The sequence below is a fragment of the Tinamus guttatus genome, unplaced genomic scaffold (genome assembly GCF_059628265.1).
Source record: "Tinamus guttatus ecotype Peru unplaced genomic scaffold, ASM5962826v1 Tinamus_guttatus_pri_ptg000115l, whole genome shotgun sequence".
Lineage (NCBI taxonomy): Eukaryota > Metazoa > Chordata > Aves > Tinamiformes > Tinamidae > Tinamus > Tinamus guttatus.
This window is the reverse complement of record NW_028288649.1, coordinates 329,744-348,796: the sequence shown is the minus strand read 5'-3', so window position 1 is coordinate 348,796 and position 19,053 is coordinate 329,744. Positions and strand designations below refer to the sequence as shown.

General features: G+C 48.3%; 1 protein-coding gene across 1 annotated transcript in view; it reads right to left on the bottom strand.

Annotated features, from left to right (window-relative positions):
• Positions 1-6,127, bottom strand: part of EEPD1 (endonuclease/exonuclease/phosphatase family domain containing 1) — a 54,812-nt gene extending 48,685 nt beyond the window's left edge. The window contains exon 1 of the mRNA XM_010212402.2: positions 5,193-6,127. Within this exon, the coding sequence (XP_010210704.2) occupies positions 5,193-6,046 (854 nt within the window). The 5' untranslated portion in view covers positions 6,047-6,127. The remainder of the gene's footprint in view (positions 1-5,192) is intronic.
• Positions 6,128-19,053: the final 12,926 nt, after the last annotated feature.

Here is a 19,053-nt window from a genome sequence, read left to right as displayed (position 1 = left end):
ATATCCACATTAAATACCAGGGTAAGACGAGATATGCTATAGGTCACCCTCACGCTAGCCAAGCAACCGAGTGCGCAAACGTCTTCACTCGCAACGGGGTTATTTTCCAGGCGATCCATAGAGAGTGCCAGCTCTTACGCCAACAAAGCCAAGTCTCTGGGGTAGAAAAATCTGGAAACAAAACGAAAAAGCTGCCACGCTCCTACTTTATTAACGACGAGCCCCAGTCCACAGCTCGCCGTAGGACTCGCCGCGGCCAGCGGCAGATACGGCGTCGAAGCCGCGGCGCCTTCGTGCACGAGCCGACACCTGCGGCACGCCACGGGCAAGGGTCAGGGCCCTAGCTACAAGCAAGTACGAAGGGTGCAGCTAGGTGTATAAAAACAGCCTCTCTCAGATTTCCTAATTTCATATATCTGGAGATCAGTGCTACCAGTGAAGCAGCCTAGCTTTTAGCTGCACAGGCACTGCTTTCTTCTAGCTAAGGACACCGAGTTTACACTCACTCTTTCTCAGAAGCTGCACAATTCAGGTCTCACCTATCTAGTCCCAGAGTTTTGCTTTGCCTCCCCACTCTTTTCCTGGGAGGAACAAAGCAGCATCTTTTGCCTGTAAGACTGGCCATCGCAATTCCCCCTTTGGAGCCAAAGCTAGCAGCCTGCGGTCCCTGTGTCTGTGCTGCCATCTCCAGAGCTGCAAACAAACCAGAGAGCCCTAAAGATCCTTCCTGCAGGATGCAAGTCCTACATACAGGCATAAACTCTGCTTTCTACAGTTGTGTGGCACAAGCTTTTCAAGAAGTCTGGCAGGATGAGGCTGCAGCCTTGTGGCCTTTGCTGGCCCCCCCAAAAGTGGGCAGCAAGATGTTGACTACTGATTGCCCATTTATTAGCTTAAATTAGCCAATCCACTTTGCACGTGCTGGGCAGAATATAGCAAACTCTGCAGAAGCAGTTTGGTGGCTCCAATTTACCAGAATATCTGCAAGGGGGGCCCAGTAGCACTAAAGAGAGTTGTAGAAGCTATCACAAGGTACAGACTGAAACCATCCAAGTATTCATCATGTTCAAAAACAAGTCTTTTCACAAAGCACACATAAACAGCAGCTATAATCCAAAATTCCTTTTTTCCCCCCTCCCAAGTTGCAGAAGGCAGGATTTCCTAAATATTACATAAGCGGACGAGGGTATATTTGTTCTCTTGCAGTTTAAGACCTATTAGCACAGACAAGCTACTTGGGCCAGGCCCCTTTCCTGATCTTTTATTGCGAGAGAATTATTCTTGGCGGCGCTCCAGCGCGCGATTAGTTTGAGAAAGTCCAAACAGGCGCTTGAAGCAGAGACGCGGAGCAGACACGGCGTGGGGCCACGGCGAGCCGGGCGGTGGAGCGGGGCCACAGGCGCCCGTGCCGCCGGCATGGCCGGCCACGCGCCGGCCGGGCGATCCCCGGCCGCGGCTCCGCCGGGAAGCGAGGCCACGAAGCCGGCACCGAAGCTGCCCCGCGGATCGGTGCGGGGGCACGACGGGGTAGGACCACGTTTCAGAGAAACTCGGCCAAGAATGGAAAGAAGGCGGCGCTCAGCAGAAACGGTGCACTGGCACTCGTCTGTTAGGTGCAAACCCCCGCAGCAGGGGTTAGGCTTCGTTACATATACACCTTGAGCATCTAAAAGTGATGGCTTCTCTGCAAGAAGCTGACTGAAGGCCGTGGCAAAGGGGAAGATCAGGGAGCGCTGCCTGACCCCCCACAAGGAGCCCCTCCATCCGCAATCACAGCGCTGCCCTGGGGAAACTGAGCCCCGGCACCTCCGTTTCCTCAGGGGAGCCAAGTGTCTTAAAAAGCAAAGAGTAAATAAGTAAATAAATAAAAGGTCCCCACAGACTTGCTGGGTTACTGGTCGGGATTAAAAGCCATTAATAAAAACAAAAAAGCCTCCCCCTCAAAATGCGCTGGGAAGCACGTGCAACCCATCGCCGCCCTAGGGCCCTAGCAAACTCCCCAGCAAGCAGCTAGACGAGGCTGCCGCCGTCACGCATCAGCCAGCGCTGCGCATGGCCCTGTCCATGGCACCTTCCTCGAGCCATCACGAGCTCCTGGCATGGAGCCGAGACCACGAGAGCAACCACGTGCTGCAGCGGGACTCGAAGCTCAGCCCGCAGCCCGGAGGGGCAGAGTTTTGGCAGATAGGGGTCAAGAGAGGAAAGCTGCCTTGCTAGCTACAACCCGGGCCCAAGGGAGCTTTGCTGCCCCAATGCAGCTCTGCCCGCCTAGGCTGGAGGAAACGTCTCTGTTTGGGCTCCTCCTCCTCCCCTTCTCACCTCCAGAAGGGTTTGCTGCATTTGATCCCGACTTGCTAATCCTTTCTTCATGCCATTCTAACACTAGGTTTTTCTGTGAGAATAAACTGTTCATTTTTTTTCCCCTCCCCCTGCTTCATGCCTCACACGGAGCTTTTTTGTGTCATCAAACTGTTGCACGGCCCCCTCACCAACTGATTTATGTGCTGTGCTGTCAGCTCTCCAAACCACAAGCCATCGCCGTCACCTTAAATCTCTCCAGCCACAAGCAAACCAGCGTTTGCAGAGGGGAGAGGGCAGCCGGAGGAGGAGGCCAGCTCTAACGAGCTTTAAACCAACCCCAGATTTGCCAGAGCACATCTGCACAAGCACCGCAGGTTTGGGCAAATTCACTCCACGCTACTGGACCTTTAATCCAATTACATGTCACGGTCGCCTCCATGTTCACCATGTTAATCTCTTCTAAAATTACTCTTGTCCTGTGAATCAAAATACCTCGTTCTTACAGCCCAAGCACCGTGATAAACATAGATCTCTGTAATATAGGAAAGAGGGCGAGGACCTTGCTGTATTTCATTATTTTTGTGCTGCAACGATGGATTTCAAAATAGCTTAGCAGTAGTAGTCATACTTACTGATTTAGCAGAAGGGACGCTAGAGCAATGAGAGCACATTTCCTTTGCTGCTCTTCTTAAGAAACCTTAGCGATTTGGGGGATGAGCTTGGAGGATTTATTCCATTCTGGAGATTACTCTAAGTAAGTAATGTGAAGTTTGACCTTTTCCTTGCTTTTCCTGTAAGTAAAGGCACTGCTTTTCCTTCCTGTACAACTGCTCTCAGTGCTGGGGCTATCCAAGGCTTAAAGGAAGGGAGACCTGCCTTTAACATCCTCACCTGGCAATGAACCTCCCTGACTTTCTGCTTAGCCTTAAGTGCTGGAAAGCACCTGCACAGTGGTGCATTCCCCAGAGAAGAAGCAAAGGCTGGATTTCCCTAGCCAATTATCAGCTGAAGCTAATTTACCTGGCCAAGCACCAGCTTGCAAGTCACTTTAATCAGTTTGCAGGGCACCTGACCAGAGCAGGATGGGAGGGGGATCCCTCGCAGACAAAAAGCCTGATTTTTCTGACCTCAGCAAAGTCCGTTTTATAGCTGCAAAGCTCCACTGACTTCAGCAATACCAGCACAGGCAAGAGGAAATTCCTTTCCACTTCTCCCTGCAGTGCTGAGTAAGACTTTTCCCCGTGCATACTTCTTTCCCTGCACTGTGTTGATCTCTCTTTTCCCACATTTACTTCCCCAGGAAACTTCTGTCGGCTCGCCTGCCGGTGCCGGTTACTCTCTCATCCCTCTCCAGCTCCTCACATTACTGCACATAAGCTCCAGCACAGAAAGCAATTGCACCTCACTCTCCCTTCGTGATTGACAGCACACATTTGTGCAACAAAAATGGAACAGGAAAAAGTATCAATATCCCCTCACCTAAAACTTAAAAGTTTCAAACAGACTTCATATACTACACAGCGTAGCTGAGCAGATATTGGGTAAGTTGGAGAGAGATTAAGTAGCATGCAGAGAAAATTATTAATAAACCATTAGGGCCATGCTGTGCATGCACAGTGGCCAACCTGGGCTAATGCAGGCTTACTCTATAAATCGCCTTATCTGCCGATCCTTTTTAATAGGTAGCCCGTTTTCTCCCTCCCAACCCTTTCTGTCCCAAAGCAGGAGATGCACAAGCCAGGGGCCGTTAACGCTCCACAACATTCACACAGCCACGGCGCCTCGGACAGGAGGTGTTTCCTAGAGCAACGTGCAGCAACGCGGGGGGAAAACAGCACTGAACACAGAGTTGTCACTGCCCGCAGACACGGTGCTGCAGCTCGGGATGCCTGGTACTGCCTCGCTCTTGCTAATCTCTATTATGCAGTGAGATTTTACAGCGCTGAAAAAGGACAAAAACCTCAGCGCTACCAAAGATAACAGGTTGAGAGTGCTTTCTAAAATGCCCCGTTTTCAGGGTCCTGTGAGCCACCTATTCATATTAATTTCCAGCTGGAAGTTAGAAGAGAAGACAGGGAGATGAGTTAGCTTCTCAATGCCATACACAAAACAAAACAGTTCAGTCAGGACAGAGTGACCAAGCAGCTAGGAAAGGGCAGAAGTTATTTCAGAATCCTTATTGCATGCTTATGTTCCTGCATAAAGCAGAAAGTTTATCAACAAAGCGCTTCAGAGCATCCCCAGCTCCGTCGCACTGATACAGGTCTCAGCTTTCCACCCCCTCCCAACAGAGGCACCGTCCCACTTTTATTAACTAAAGGTCACACGGTCGCTGACCGCTCCACAAACAGATCCTGCTCATGCCTATAAAGTCCCTGGAAGAGGGGGCTGGCTGCCCGCCCGCCGCTGGGTTTTGGGAGCACAGCTCTCCCCTGGGGATGAGAGGAGGACAGGCAACGGAACGAGCGGACGGCGGCCCTACCACCGAGGCCAAGAGGACTACCAGATGCACACAACTTTCCAGGGAAAAGACGGTGGGAGGTCTCAGCTTGACAAGAAGCAACTGCTGCTTTGGCTCCGAGTCACGTTACTCCAGCTCAGGATCCTGCCTCTGAGAGCGGCCAGAGGATGCCTGGGGAAACGCTGTGAGGAACATGGCATACACAGAGCAATCCCTCTCCGACTACGCAGCCAAGATCCTGGCAGGCAAGCCCTATGCAACTTGTCTAAGGGCTGCAGGTAACATGAATCACTCTGGGAATAAACTATGGGAATTAAAACCAGGACTTCAGGCACGCAAGGTGCTAGGGGTATGACAGGGCTTCACAGTGCTAAATCCTACAGGCAGCTAAGCCCTCTCCCCAAGCTGGAGGTCAAGGATGGCTTCTTACCTGTTCTCCAGCAGCGTCATGCATACGACTTCCCGCACGCCTGGGTTGTTGGCTTTTTCGATGGAGCAGCTCTGCAGGTTCCAGGTAGCGATCCTCAGCACGGGCCGGCCATCTCTCAGCCCCCCAAACATCTCCACGGAGGGGCGAGTGGATATGATCTGCGTTGGGCCCCCAGGGGGAAAATCCAAGTCCTCGCTCTGGAGACTCAAAGACGTGGGACTGGGGTGAGGTTTGGCCGTGAAGTTGAGGCCACCGTTGGTGTTTGTCGACGGGGGCCGGGACCGCTCTGCAAAAATCTGATGCCTGATTTTGTCTAGAAAGGAGGAATTAATGCAGTTCATCCTCACCAGGTCCTCGATGCTTTTGAAGGGGCCATGCTCTTTGCGGTAGTCTACGATGCTGTTGGCGATCTTCTCCGTGATGCCACGGATGCTCATGAGCTGGGCCGGAGTGGCGGTGTTGATATTGATCTTGGTGGTGGAGAGGTGGTGCTCGGAAGTGGGGTCCTTGCGCAGGGAGCTGGGCGAGTGCTGTGCCGAGCTGCCCTTGCTGCTCACGCAGATCTCGAACTTCACCTGCTCCAGCTTGGCAGCCCCCACTCCACTCACCAGCGCCAAGTCCTCCACCTTCTTGAAGCCGCCGATGTACTCCCGATACTCCACAATGTTCTGGGCCACCATGCGGGTGACACCGGGCAGAGTCATGAGCTCCTCCTCGGTGGCCGTGTTGATGTTGAGCCGCTCCTGGTTGACCAGGATGTTGCTGAAGTTGCAGGCGGCGCTGAACTTGCGGCTGTGGCACAGGTCCGCAGGGTCCCGGGGGATGGAGCGGTGGCAGCCCAGGTTGCCCCCCATCTCACCTCACCTCAGCGCGATGAGCGGGCACGGGGCCAGCACGGGGTGACAGGCGACTTCGGGGGCCGGCACCTCATGGGCGCCGCGACAGCAGGGGCGACCACCGGTACCCTGGGGAAGGAGACAGGAACGCGGTGAGACCCGGCAGGGGGACCCCGAGAGGGCGCCCTTCCTCCCCGCCCTCCTCTTCGGCGCCGGACAGCGGCGAGAAGCGACGGCGCCGCCACCCCCGCGCCCGCGATCCCCGCTCCGCTCCGCACCGCCGCGCTCCAGCTCGGGCCCCGCCGCGGCTCCCGCCGCTGCCCCGCGGCCCCACTAGTAGCTCGGCGGGAGCTCCCGCCCCTCGGCCCGGCAGGCGGGGCCGGCGCCGCCACCGCCTCCCGGGGCGGCACCAGGGCCGCCCGCGCCCGCCCCCGGGCGGCGGCGCCGCCGAGCAGCCCCCGCCGAGCAGCCCCCGCCGCCGCCCGCGGGTCCCGCTGGGCCCGGGGAGCCGGGCCGGGCCCGGGCCCCCCGCAGCGCCTCTTCCGCGGCGGGGCCCGGGCGCTGCCCGCGCGGAAGCTGCCGCGCTTGGGCTTTTGGTGTTTGCTTTTCTAATGAAAAGCCTCATCGGTCGTCTCCTTTTTCTTTTTTTTCCCTTTTTATTTCTTCCTGTTTTCTTATGTCTGTGTAATATCTTCTTTCTCCCTTTCTTCTTTTTCCCGCCTTTTTTCTTTCTTTCTTCCCTTTTTTTTTTTTTTTTTCAGTTTCCGTTGTGGACACATCTCACACTGGCAACCACAAGGGTGTTTGACAAGCTGAAATTCCCCACCAGGGTATATTCCACGTGTATGTTCAGTCTGCCCCGGCCCGTGATCCCAGCGCCGCTGAATGCCTAGGCCCTCCTCACCGTTCCCTTGGCACGGAGATCCCTGCGGGGAAGCACCCGGAGAGCCGCGGCGGTGGCTGCTAGCAGAGCTGCCCAAGGCGCTCGCCCGCCTGCCGACACTGCTGATGCTGCCCCAAGTCCCGCACCGCTGCGCGCAGAGCAAGTCGCAGTTAGGTGGTTTTGAACCAGCTCGGCTGTGCCCACGCAGGAGCGAGTGCCATGTCAGTGCCTCCCAAATAAAATCAGTGGGTGTAATTGAAAGAGAGGGGGACGAAAAGTGAAAGAAAGAGCAACGTATGCGTAGAGATGCCAGCGAGGCACGGTGGTGCTGTCGTGTGCTGACACAATATCTGTGTTGCTTTTAGGCAGGCAGAATACAGTACAAGCGCGTGTGTGCTCTGAACATCAAAAGTCTTGACTGACTCTCTAATCAAAACTCAACAACTTTACAACAGGGGCTCATGCATGCATTTTCCATGGTTAGTTAATGGAAATGATTTTGATTCATGGGAAATAAAAGGCTGCATTTATTCAGCTCCAGCCTCTCAGCTCAGGGGAAGGAGAATGAAGCATGTGCAAGGGATCGCGGCTGCGCTGGGCTTTCCAGCCGCACCTGAGCACTGCTGCCTTGCCACTGCACTGCCTTGCAGCTTTGGATCACGCGCTTCTCCTCCGCTCGCCCAAGCGATGGACTTAGCACGTCGTCATTATGGGAACGGGAGCTTTCTGCATTAGGCAGTTGGCTCTTCGCTGCCTGCTGGAGTGGAGAAAGTGCTCGCCGAGGTGATTAAATGCTTCCCCGCCTGCTGGAAAGTGCTCTTGTGCACTGCGATAAGCACGGCCAATGCAGCAGAAGTCCTGCTGGGCCCAATTCTGCTGGGGTGAGACTGGCACGGGGCTGGAAGCAATTAACCACTCACATAAGAACACGATGCAAGGCAATATTATTACGCTAATAGCTCCACAAGCTGCTATCTCTGTGCAGAACATGCGCTTCTCTTTTCCACAACAGGTTGCTTAGAGCTGATTCGGGCTCATTAAATAAGCTCCGAAGCTGAAGAGGACAAAAACCCATTTGAGCTGTGCCTCTGTGTCTGCAGGCAGAACTGAATTCTTCTGTCTTTCCAAGAAAGTGCACAGGCACTTCCAGAAAGAGGAGAGCAGATGCCACCCTCATGCAGCACTTTCTGCTGTCAGCAACTGCTCAACACTGTTAAATCTGCAGGGCAAAGACAGCTTGCCAGGGTGGATGCTGCTGTGGTGCCCATGAGGAAGAGGAGCTCAGAGCATCCCATCACCTAATCCAGACTACCAGCTGCACCAAACAGTGTTCAAGGGGCTTGTGGGGAGAGAAGGGAGAAGGCTGCTTCATTAATCGCTGATTTCCTCACATTTTTTTCATCGGGACTATGTACAGGATGTTTATTGAGCTCTGAGTCAACTTTTAACACATTTTGGTATTTCTCGGAAATGCCAAAAGAGGTGAAAAGGTACAGGTTTGGCCTATATTTAAATTTTTTTTTTTAAAAAAAAAAAAAAAAAAAAAGATGTTTTGCCTGGCCTGACATCACTCTTAGGCAATCCATTAGCACGAGCAAGCTCATAAAGGGGTGCAAGTCAGTAAGGACTGAAATGATTGAAAAGACAACGGCAGAACTATTGACAACCAGCGTAGGCAGCAAAAAAATAAATCTTGTGAAAAAAAAAGGTGGATATTACATTATATCCTCGCTCTGATCCTAAGCTCAGCATACTTAAATTTACCCAAGAAATGATTGATCGCAGTGCACTGGTACCTCCTGGCTCCTCACAGGGCAAAAGGCTGCACGTCTGGAGGGTCTTGGATTTCCATCAGCCCAAACACGTTGGAGGGTACAAGACTTTGTGGGTGGCTTATTCCTCAGGATCCACAGCTCATTGCCTACCAGGCAGCTGGCTGGCTGCCAGAGCTGGCTTTAAAACCTCTCGCACAGGCAAAACTGAGTTTTGCTGCTCGGAGGATGTGGATCCAGCGAGAGCCTCCAAGGTCTAGGCTGAATTTCATAGCAAGGGGAGTGAGAAGGATGCTTCACAGACGCCCTTGGTAGCTGCTAGCACCATTGCATACGCAGTGCTTTCATATAGCACTGCATGGCGTAGCAAAGTAAGTAGCAAGGGAGCAACTGCCCATGATCCACGTGCTGACCTTGGGCTCCCTTTGCTGGGCCAAGAGCCCTGTGGCGATGGAATAGCCTCCCCTGGCTGCTCGCGCAGAGCCAGGGGCTCCTGGGCAGCAGGGGGTTCATGTGGGAGAAACAGCAGTAAGGCAGCGTCACCTGCTTGCTGCCTCTGGACTTACCAAAATTCTTGTCCTTGCAGGAAATGTTCAGTTCAGAATGAAGAAAAACTAATCTTTTTTTTTTTTTGGGGGGGGGGGCCTTTTTTTTTTTTCCCTCTCTCTTTCTCTCTACCCGATAGGAAGAAGTTCACCAACAGCTGAAGACCTTAAATGCAACGTTTAAGAAAGGTATGCAATTGCTTAACCCAGAAGGATACTGCTGATGCAGGTACTGCTGAGTGTTGTCTGTTTTCTTAAGTTGCACAGAGAAACAGATTAATTATCATTACCTTTTAAGGGTTTTATTTTTCAAGATTTTAAGATGATCTTAAAACCTATGCACCTGTTTTCAAATTTTCCAAAATATAGCACGTACATTACAGAGCCTGTAAACAAACTTTGTGTTTCACCATGAGGGGCAGAGGGAGCTAGGAGGTGTTGCTCAACAAAATACCGCGGCGCAAAGGCCTGCCTTTGCCTTCAGTCAGCAGCTGAAATCCCTACCAGCCTGCCATGTGATAGCATTGCTTTTTCCAGCTCTTGCTTACCCAGCCTCTGGGAGTTCTTGGCTTGGCACTGGAGACCTCACACACCTCAGTGGGAATTGCACACAGGTGGTTTTACGGGGCTGTTCCACATAGAAATTGCTTGCATGGGTCACCTTTTTAATAGGTTTCCTTTCCAGTAAAAGATTGATTGCTCAAGAAGACTGGGAATTAGGGGTTTTTCCTGCTGCAAACTTCTGTGCTGGAATTCTTTTAAATCCCACTGAAGCGGCAGGTATCACTGAAGCTGGACTCTATCCAGCCACAGGCAAAAATCCTTGCAACTTCAATTAAAATGGATTGCAAGACATTTGCAGGGAACCCTTAATACGTTGGCCTGAGGAGTACCTTTTCAGACCTGTTACACTGGGCTCTGAACATAGCCAGGATTTGAGAAGGAAAACTGATTAAGGAGTTATTAAAATAATTGTTTTTCTTCTGAGAGGACATTTTCAGTAACACTTCTAGCAGATGCCTGAGGCACTTGACAGCCAGTGTTTTTTATTAAGACAAGTAGCAACATGAAGGAGTCAGCAGCTTCATGAGCAGTCAAACTTACGAAGTCTGATTACCGATGGCTCTTTCCTGCGTTGATTTTCAGATGTATAATAACATCACTGAGCATACATTAGGCTCTCATCAATGTAATTAATTTGGATGGTTCTGTTATGCTTGGCCATCTTTCTTTTGTTTTTTTTTTTTTTGAGACACCTGGAGGGACTAGGTGTTTTTGAGGCATTTAGCTTCTTTCCCAAGTTTGCTTGGAATTAGCTCACGTACCCAGAAGTCGCTGGGAAGGGAATGACAGCCAACAAAGAGCACAGTCATATGAATTTTATCATCCTTGGAATCCAATGTCTATAGCATGAGCTGTTTTTCCTCTAAGACACTTTATACGGCTGCCAAGCTTATTGCAAAAAGATTGAGTGATGTAACTTGGCAACCCAGCACCAGTGACAAATGTCACATCCTATAGAGAAGAAATGCAGCAGAAGTGACTCATCTTTACATCCAGAGTGTGACTTAATTTTGGCTAGTGTTGAGTCTGAAGGCCAGATCTCTCCCTCCCATCCCACATGTGATCCTAACCACTGGACCACCAGTTTTCACCCCCTGAGTGCAAGGTGGAACAGCTCATACTGGAGGAAAATAGAGAAACCTGAATTAGAAAATACTTCCTCCTATAGTTTGGGATGCAATGTCAAATTTCCCCACATAGCAAAGGAATTTGGTTGTCACCCCACACACGACACAGTTAATCACTCAGATATCCTGGAAAAGCCAAAGAGGAATGTAAAAAAAACATAATCCTTCCTTCACCCCAAGCAAGATGATTCAAGTCAGTCTTGCAGATATGTTTAGAGGCAACTAGTGATGGAGTCTCCTTGACCCTTTCCAAACAAGACGTGGGAGACAACGGACTTGCTGGACAGCAGACCTAAGATTTCCTTCTGAGGTCCAGTCTGGCAGACCTCTTGTGAAAACGAACAGCGATAAACCACCACCACAGGGGAGATGATCACAGCCTGTGAATTATGAGCTAAGGTAGATCCGTGCTTGCCCTGGGCCAGATTTGGGTGATTCTACCCAGAAACAAGAGCCAAAGGATTTTGCAAGGGGAGAAGAAACATGATAAACAAGGTCTTAGGCACCTCTAGAATGAAGCAAGGTGAGGTGGAGAGTAAGCCAACCTTGGGAAAGCAGAAGGCATTAAGCACTTCAGTTTACGTAGCTCTTTGCCTATGCACAGTTGGAGAAGAGGCCTCTCACACATTCCCTTTCATTAAACAGACTTCTTAGCCTTCAGATGGCTTCAGGTGACACTCCCTGGCAATGGAGAGGGATTTAAAGCACAAGCAAATTAGTTTGATAATTTACTGCGAACCATGGACTTTACAGGCAGCATAAGCATTCCTTGGGCCTTTCTGAACACTAGAATTTCAAAAGCAATATAATCTGTTAATGTTTAATGCCAAAAATAATGATAAATATTATGAGGCTTATCTCCACTCATTCTGTTGTTTCTGTAAATAAGTTGTTATCCACACACACACGCCCCCGCACACACTTTGACATTATTTACGTATTACTGGTAGTTACTGGTTTACCTTCTACTAAATGAAGAGTTAGAAAATAACCATTTATTTTATTGCTAATAAATTGAAGAACAGCTTGTTCTTTTTTGTTTTGTTTGTTTGTTTGTTTTTCTGGTTTGTTTGTTTTAAATCATGTTTACTCTTGACTTTAAGATGATTCATGAACTTTTAAAATCAGATACATACATCTTTTTAACTCAGAATAATTCTGCATTTTCTGAAGGACTGTGCTACCTTGTATATCATCTGTAACTTGCCCTATTTGAGTGTTTTGCTTTTGGATTTTCTTGGCATAAAAAACTTCAGAGCTTGGTCTGTACCTCTCATTCACAAGAATAGTTGTGCTCCAGACCCTGAAATTATTCACAAAAACAAAATCTGAACATTTTTTTTTCTGATTTTCTTTTGTAGGAGGAGACTTCCATTATCCATGTCATTTTCTTATGCTCCTGCATCTTCATTTGTCAGCTTCTGTTTGTTAAAAACGAAAAGCATGAAACCGAACTAATTTTTCCTCAGTCCCAAATTTTTTAAAAGGGACCTCTAGGAGAAAGATTCTCAGAAAATATAAATTTATAGCTCTATTGGGGATCAGGGATCTAATTTATAAAGCTATAAATATTTTACTTAAAACTTTTCAGACAAAACAGAGCATCTTGCTTACATGGGAATCATTTTTCATCACTCCTCACCTCAGAAAACCTGGGTCTCCCACATTTCGAGTTCGGCACCAACAATATAAATTGTTTCATGACCTCAACCCATCCCAGGAGGCTTTGAATGTACACGGGGAACCTCCCTGACAAGAGACACCAAGCTGCGCAGTCATTACAAGACCTGCTCCAAAGATTTGATCTAATTCCCATAAAGCCTGGGGAAGGATGCCCAGAAGATTCAGAGATGGAGCTAGGCTGGTTTACGCGAGCTGATGACCTGCAGATATAATTAACTTGCATGGTGCTCTGCCTAAAAGTCAGCTTTTACTCAGAAGAAAACATAAAGGAGCCAGGAAAGCAGGACAGCAGGAGGCCTTCCAGGAGAACCAGCTACTATAGGACAGCTTAAAGAGGACAGATATGTTCCCAACTGCTGATGAAGTCTGCATTAGAGCACTTGGGAGCTAGGCTAGCCAAATGCTGAAGCCCCTGGAGGACACAGATGTTCCTAAGCACCTGGAGATGGACAGTCCTGAGCTATGTAAAAGCAGGAAAAGAAGGAATCATTGAACCTGGCTTTGATCCCTGGAAAGATCCTGGCATCCACAATTTCAAGTACTTGAAGATTATTAAAATTCCCCCAAAAAACTCAATATGGCTTTATCAAATAATATTTTTTCTTGTCAGGCCAACCAGCTCTGATGCCACAGACACAGCAGATGAGCAGCACAGAGGACAAACGAGAGCGCACTTACACAGGGCGAGGGTGGCGCGGAGCTGGCAGGGCCTGCCGGGATTTGGAGAGCAGTATCAAGAGTCAAAATAGCCTCTGTGGATCAGAGACCTGACACGACGGGTTTCGGCAGGGGCCGTGGAAGGAAGCGCTGATGGGGTGGCATCCACCCAACGCGAGGAGCGAGCGCTACGCGGGCGGCTGCAGGCACCACAGCGGAGGAGCCGGCGGCGCGGCCCGTTCGGCAGGGTGCAAAGGCTGCCGCTGGCCGGTCTCGTTAATCCCGGCAGTGTGATTGGGAAGATAGCTATGCAGTGACACAGTTACAGCCGAGAGCGTGAGGCTCAGAGCCACCATGCCAAACTACTGAGGGATTGCTAACCGGCAGACATTGTCCGAGCAGCAAAAAGCTGTTTCTCCCCGGACAAAGCCTGGGGCGCAGCCCTGGAGAGCTCGTTGTCTTAAGGCTGGGTTCTAATCCTTGCTAATGCTGACTAATATTTACTCTGATAAACAACCTAATTGAAATCACAGGGACTTCGAAGTACTGTTTAACATGAATCGTTTGCAGCATGTAGCCTGAGGTAAGGAGCTAGCTGTCTAAATACAGGTTTAAATTACATAAGACATCATGGTGTTGTTTTTTTTCTATGCGTGACGTAACAAGTGAGGTCACATCTACAGTTCCAACCCTTATTCTGGCCATGTGTCATCTACCTTGGACATGCTTTTCCAGAGTTTGAGGAGCTATGAAAAAAAATTAACTGTCCCCATCTTACCCAGGCTTTTGTGGTTTGTCAGTAAGACAAGCTCCCCACCCTCTGCAGGGCATTGATTATTTTATATGACTACAAATATATATTTATATATTTGTTCTAAGTATAACTCAGCATAAAAACAATAGAGTAGATACTAGATGCTTTAATTTCCACACATTTTTTTCCTGAATCTTGTAGGACCTCCAGTTTTGCTATGGTACACTCTCAAACTTTGCTATAGTACAATAAGGGCTCCCAGAACTTCTTGTTTCAACAACAATCTCATCACTTAGCCTAAAGCTGATTTTCATGTGTCCCCCGTGCGTCCCAAGGCATGCAGTTGATTCACTCTGCATCCACACACACACCCTTGCCACTTGGTACATGGCTTACATTCCTCCCACATTAGTCACAGAGCGTGTCTGCTTCTTCCATCGCGCAGGCAATTACGGTGCTCCGGGTGATCTCCTGTGATTCATGAGTTGCCCCGTCTCCTGGTGCTGCTGGATGACTGCACTTTATCCTGCCTTCCAGGTGATCTCAGGGGACACTGAGAGCTCCCAGGAGTGACTCCTAGGATGGAACAAGAGGATGACAGGGCACTCAGCAAGGGAAATATACTCAGAAAAATGGTTGGGCAGGTGACTGCATTAAAGCTGACTAAGGTCCTGCTGTCCCAAGGGTGCCAGTTGCTGAGTCCACCTCTGTTTCATGCTGCAGCTAGTAGGACTGACTGCATGGTTCGCTGTGTGCCTTTGGGTTTGGGGCATCACAGACCTCTTTTGGATGCATCGCCTGACCAGCAACACTCACTCCTAAACTAAGTTAATACCCACTAGAGCCAGGGTGCAGCTCAGCTCTTAAATGGTTAAATCTAACCAGTTAAATCTAGTGTGACTGTGAGTTACCCACACCAAGCAAGTGCCGTTAGGTGCAATATAGCCTTCAAGCTCCCCAAGCATCCTCAGCCAACCAAGGTGTCAGTCCTATGTTCTTTCTTTTAACCCTTTCTTCTGTGGTATTTCACTGTTGACAGGCATTCCTCCCGCCAGCCTAGCACAATATCCTTTTAGAAAAACAGGTTAGAAAAGGCACACAGCATGGTCTCCATTTATTTTGGAGAACTTCAATGTATAGATTATCTATCCAATCCAGAGGGGTCTCTGCATGCTGTGTACGAGGCCCTGTGATCCACACCGCCCTCAGCAAATCCCACTTTCTTCAGCGTGAGAACAAATAGCAATTGCTGGCAGTTGTTTGAGGCACAATGGCGATTCTGTAGTGCAAAAACAAACGATGAAAGGGGCACTGTTAGAAAACGAACCCTTTAAACTAGGGAAGGCGCTATTTTCCTGTTTTTTTAAGCTTTGAATTTCATTTGCTTTTGCCAAGAGGAGGCTCTGGCAGGTCTAAAGCGGGGTGAGCTGCCTGGTGCGAGGAAGCAGTACAGCAGCGTGCTAGGCAGGCTTGCAGAGACGGGTTCTCCAAAGTATGTGACAGGCACCCAGAGGTGCCAAGTGCAGATTAGATTTCAGAAAGAGTTGGAGACCTTCAGGAGATTCCAACTTTTCTAGGGCTTCCTAGTACTTTCTCCAAATCACTTTAAATGAAAACATCTTCAGAAAGATTACATTAAGTCATTCCACTTACCAAAACTGACATATTTAATAGAGAATCAGCTGCAGCCTGATTTAAAATATGGGTTTAAACTTTAGGAAAATTCTTAGAGAAATGGAATGCCTCAACAAAATTACTTTTATTAGAAAAGACCTTTTCACTAAAAATATCAGCCATTTGCGATGTCAAGTAATTGTTCCAAACTCAGTACTCCAAGATCTAATTATTTTTCAGCAGTATTTTCAAAAAGGCTTGAAAATCTGTAATATCTTGTTAATGCTAAAGGAAACAGCTTAAGAGCCAGCTGAAGAAGGTTTACCTCACTGGCAGGTTTACTCGTTTGGCAGGGACAAGTGTTTAGCCCTCACATACTCTAATCTCTCGCTAAAGAACAGACGATCCTTGCAAATAAGATATGTGACACTCTCCATGCTGTGCTCTCTTCTAAGTGGCTTGTGGCTGCACTTAACACCTCCCGATACCTGTGACAGCATCGCAGCAGGCCACAGTCAGACCCATGGAGAAGTGTTTAACATCCAGGAGCAAATTATTCAGGAGAAATTGTTTTCTTTGCCTCTCATGCTTTGGACTGCCTCTTTGCCTTCCTCCTGGCATCCACTTTATACCTCTGGTCTTTCTAACTTTGAGTGAGGCCCGGCAGGAAAAAAAACACAGGAGAAGCTCAAAGGGGTGAAGGGAAAGGAATCATAAGCTGGCACAGGGGTTTCTCAGCATCCAGTGCCCACACAAGCACTGGGCCATAGGGGAATGACTTCACTTTTACCCTTCTTCACAATGCTCTTGGTAAGGTGCTGCCAGCCCACTGGTGCTGGGTTTTTTTTCTTTTTTTCTTTTTTTCTTATTTCTCTCTGAGAAATGTTTTCCCCAAATATGTTTCAACTGCAAGAAGAAAATGAGAAATCAAGGCAATTGCAGAGAAATCTTAATATAAATGTAATACTTTGAAAAGAAAATTTCACCATGAGAATGGCCAAAGTCCTTCACCAGGGGGGCTGGGGAACCTCCATCCTTAAAGATATTTAAAGCTTGTCCAGGCCCCTGTGCAGCCTCATGTAACTCAGGAGTCCGTTGTACTTTAACCAGCACATTAGACTAGATGGTGTCCTGAGGTCCCTTACAGCCAAACTAGTCTATCACTCCATAGGTGCTGATGGCTGTGGACTTGCTACAATGACAAGCAGGAGCTGGGGACAGCACAGCTATGAGAATGAGAGGAGGGAAACAGATGGGTGAGCAGCATAGGATGGGTATCTTAATTTCTGTCCTTGGTGACTCTGTTGAACTGCAAAACAAGTGCCAGAGTGAAAGGGAAAAACAGTTAATCTCCTGTCAACTGAGGAGGCTGAACTACGGCTGAAAGGAAACAGCTGCTGCCAAGAGTCATGCTGCTCTCACACTAGATGCGCCCACTGCAGAAATGCCAGAAACGTCTTTCCTGAAGGCGAGTTAGGAACAGATCCCATGCGCGCAAAGAACGAGTGGACTTCAGGTCATTGCGTCTGCACAGAGGACGTGTCATAGCTCCTTAATCTGGAGAGGCCCAAACCCACCCGCCCTTCCTTGTGGGACACCACACGTGGAACATCAAGGTGTCTGGTCTCATCCTTCTTCTCCATTAAAACAAACAAAATGCATGACGCAAAACAAAACACAAAACCCCTACAAATGCTGCTGAGGCAAGGAGTCAAGACAGGCCAGCAGGGAGAGTCCCTAGCCAGAGGAGAGGTCTCATTTCTGCTGAAAGGGGACAGGGCAACCTTCAACAGCATCATGCACCTTCACTCCATTGATGTTGTGGCAGACTGGATTTGTTCTAAGAAGGGGGGAAAAAAAAATCCAAGAGAGACTTTTTTGCCACATTGAGAGAGGTTCATGACTTCAGAACATTAGAAGAAATGAAAACCCAGGAGAACTACCCCTTGTGAAAGTGGAATTCGTTTTATTAGTGCAGAGAGTAGGCTTTAATTACAACATATTAAGACAATAAAATATTTCCTCAGTAAAAAGCTTGTATTTTTTTCTCCTGTGATTTATATGCAGAGGGACATGTATGCCTAAAGCCTTAAGAACTATAGTAAGTTTTAACGTCAGTCAACTACTTTGTAAAAATAACAATATTACTGACAACCCAAATCTTTTCCATTAGTTCTTTTAAAGACCAAAGACAAATACTTTGTGATATACTGCATCCACACAGAAAGTGACAGTTGCTTTGGCTTTGGAAGAGCAGCCCTTTCTCCATTTGAAAGCACAATCCAGAAAATGAGAAGAAACAAATAGGATTCCATCTCTCTGAGTAAGAAAGATATACTATCCCTCAGAATATCAGTTACTTACATCACATGAAAACAGCACAAATACTGAAAGGTTCTGCTCAACACAAGGCAGAACAACCTGCCCTTCCTAACTTGTAATTATATTTGCTAACATCTATATTATATCAGTTTAATATAGAATTGCACTAACAGAATAGTCCAGAGAAGAGCACACATGTTACAGTACGTCTCTCTAGCCAGGTTGATTATTCCATAGTTATGTTGTTCTGCACTTTCATACTCACATCACAGTTTGGGGACAGAGATATTTTTTTCTAGCATCACTTTTGGAAGTAGAAATTCCAAAACTTCAGGAAACCAAGAGAAAAGTAGTAAACTCCCACACTGCTTTGATGCTTTCTGAGTATGAAAAATGCATGCTTCATTTGTTAGAAGCTGCAGTCAAATTAGCATTTAATTACATTAACATTTAACGCTTAAAATGTCAAGAAAGGACTGAAAAAAAAATCAGAACTCTGAAGTGAGATAGATCAGAACCAAGCCAAATTTAAATGTCTGATTTGGATTCCCAAGGAAGAACTTTCCCTACTTTCCTCCCTTCAAGCCACACTCACTCAGTGCATTCTATCTGCAGTGCCCCAGCTGCCAGCCTTCTAAAGAAGTTACAGCTAAATCAAATTCAGCCACTAATTCCAGTTAGTCTTGTTCTCTGGAATGTTATTTGATAATGAAAATTGCACAGGGGTAAAACAGACCATGCTCTTCGGAGGTGTCAGGACTATCTGCCACACTCCTTTTACCCTGACACTTGTCAGAAAGGAGCTTTCATCCTTCGAGGGTAGTAGGTGCTCTCAGGGCTGATACATCAATTAATGCTGGGTCTGCTCGGCAAGGAAGGGCTCTAGAGAAGCTGTGTCTGTTCAGCAGCTTGTTGCTTGAGCCACATAGCTCAAAACTTACATCTTCAGGAGATCTGTGGTCTGTCAGATTGAGAGGAGACCAGACGTGATCAGTGCTTCCAGCTGAGAGAGTAAAGCTGTCTACTCATATATCTGTACAGTCCCTACTAACGGAAGAAGTCCTATGCTATTATTTTTTAATTGTGCAATTTCTCCAAGCATTT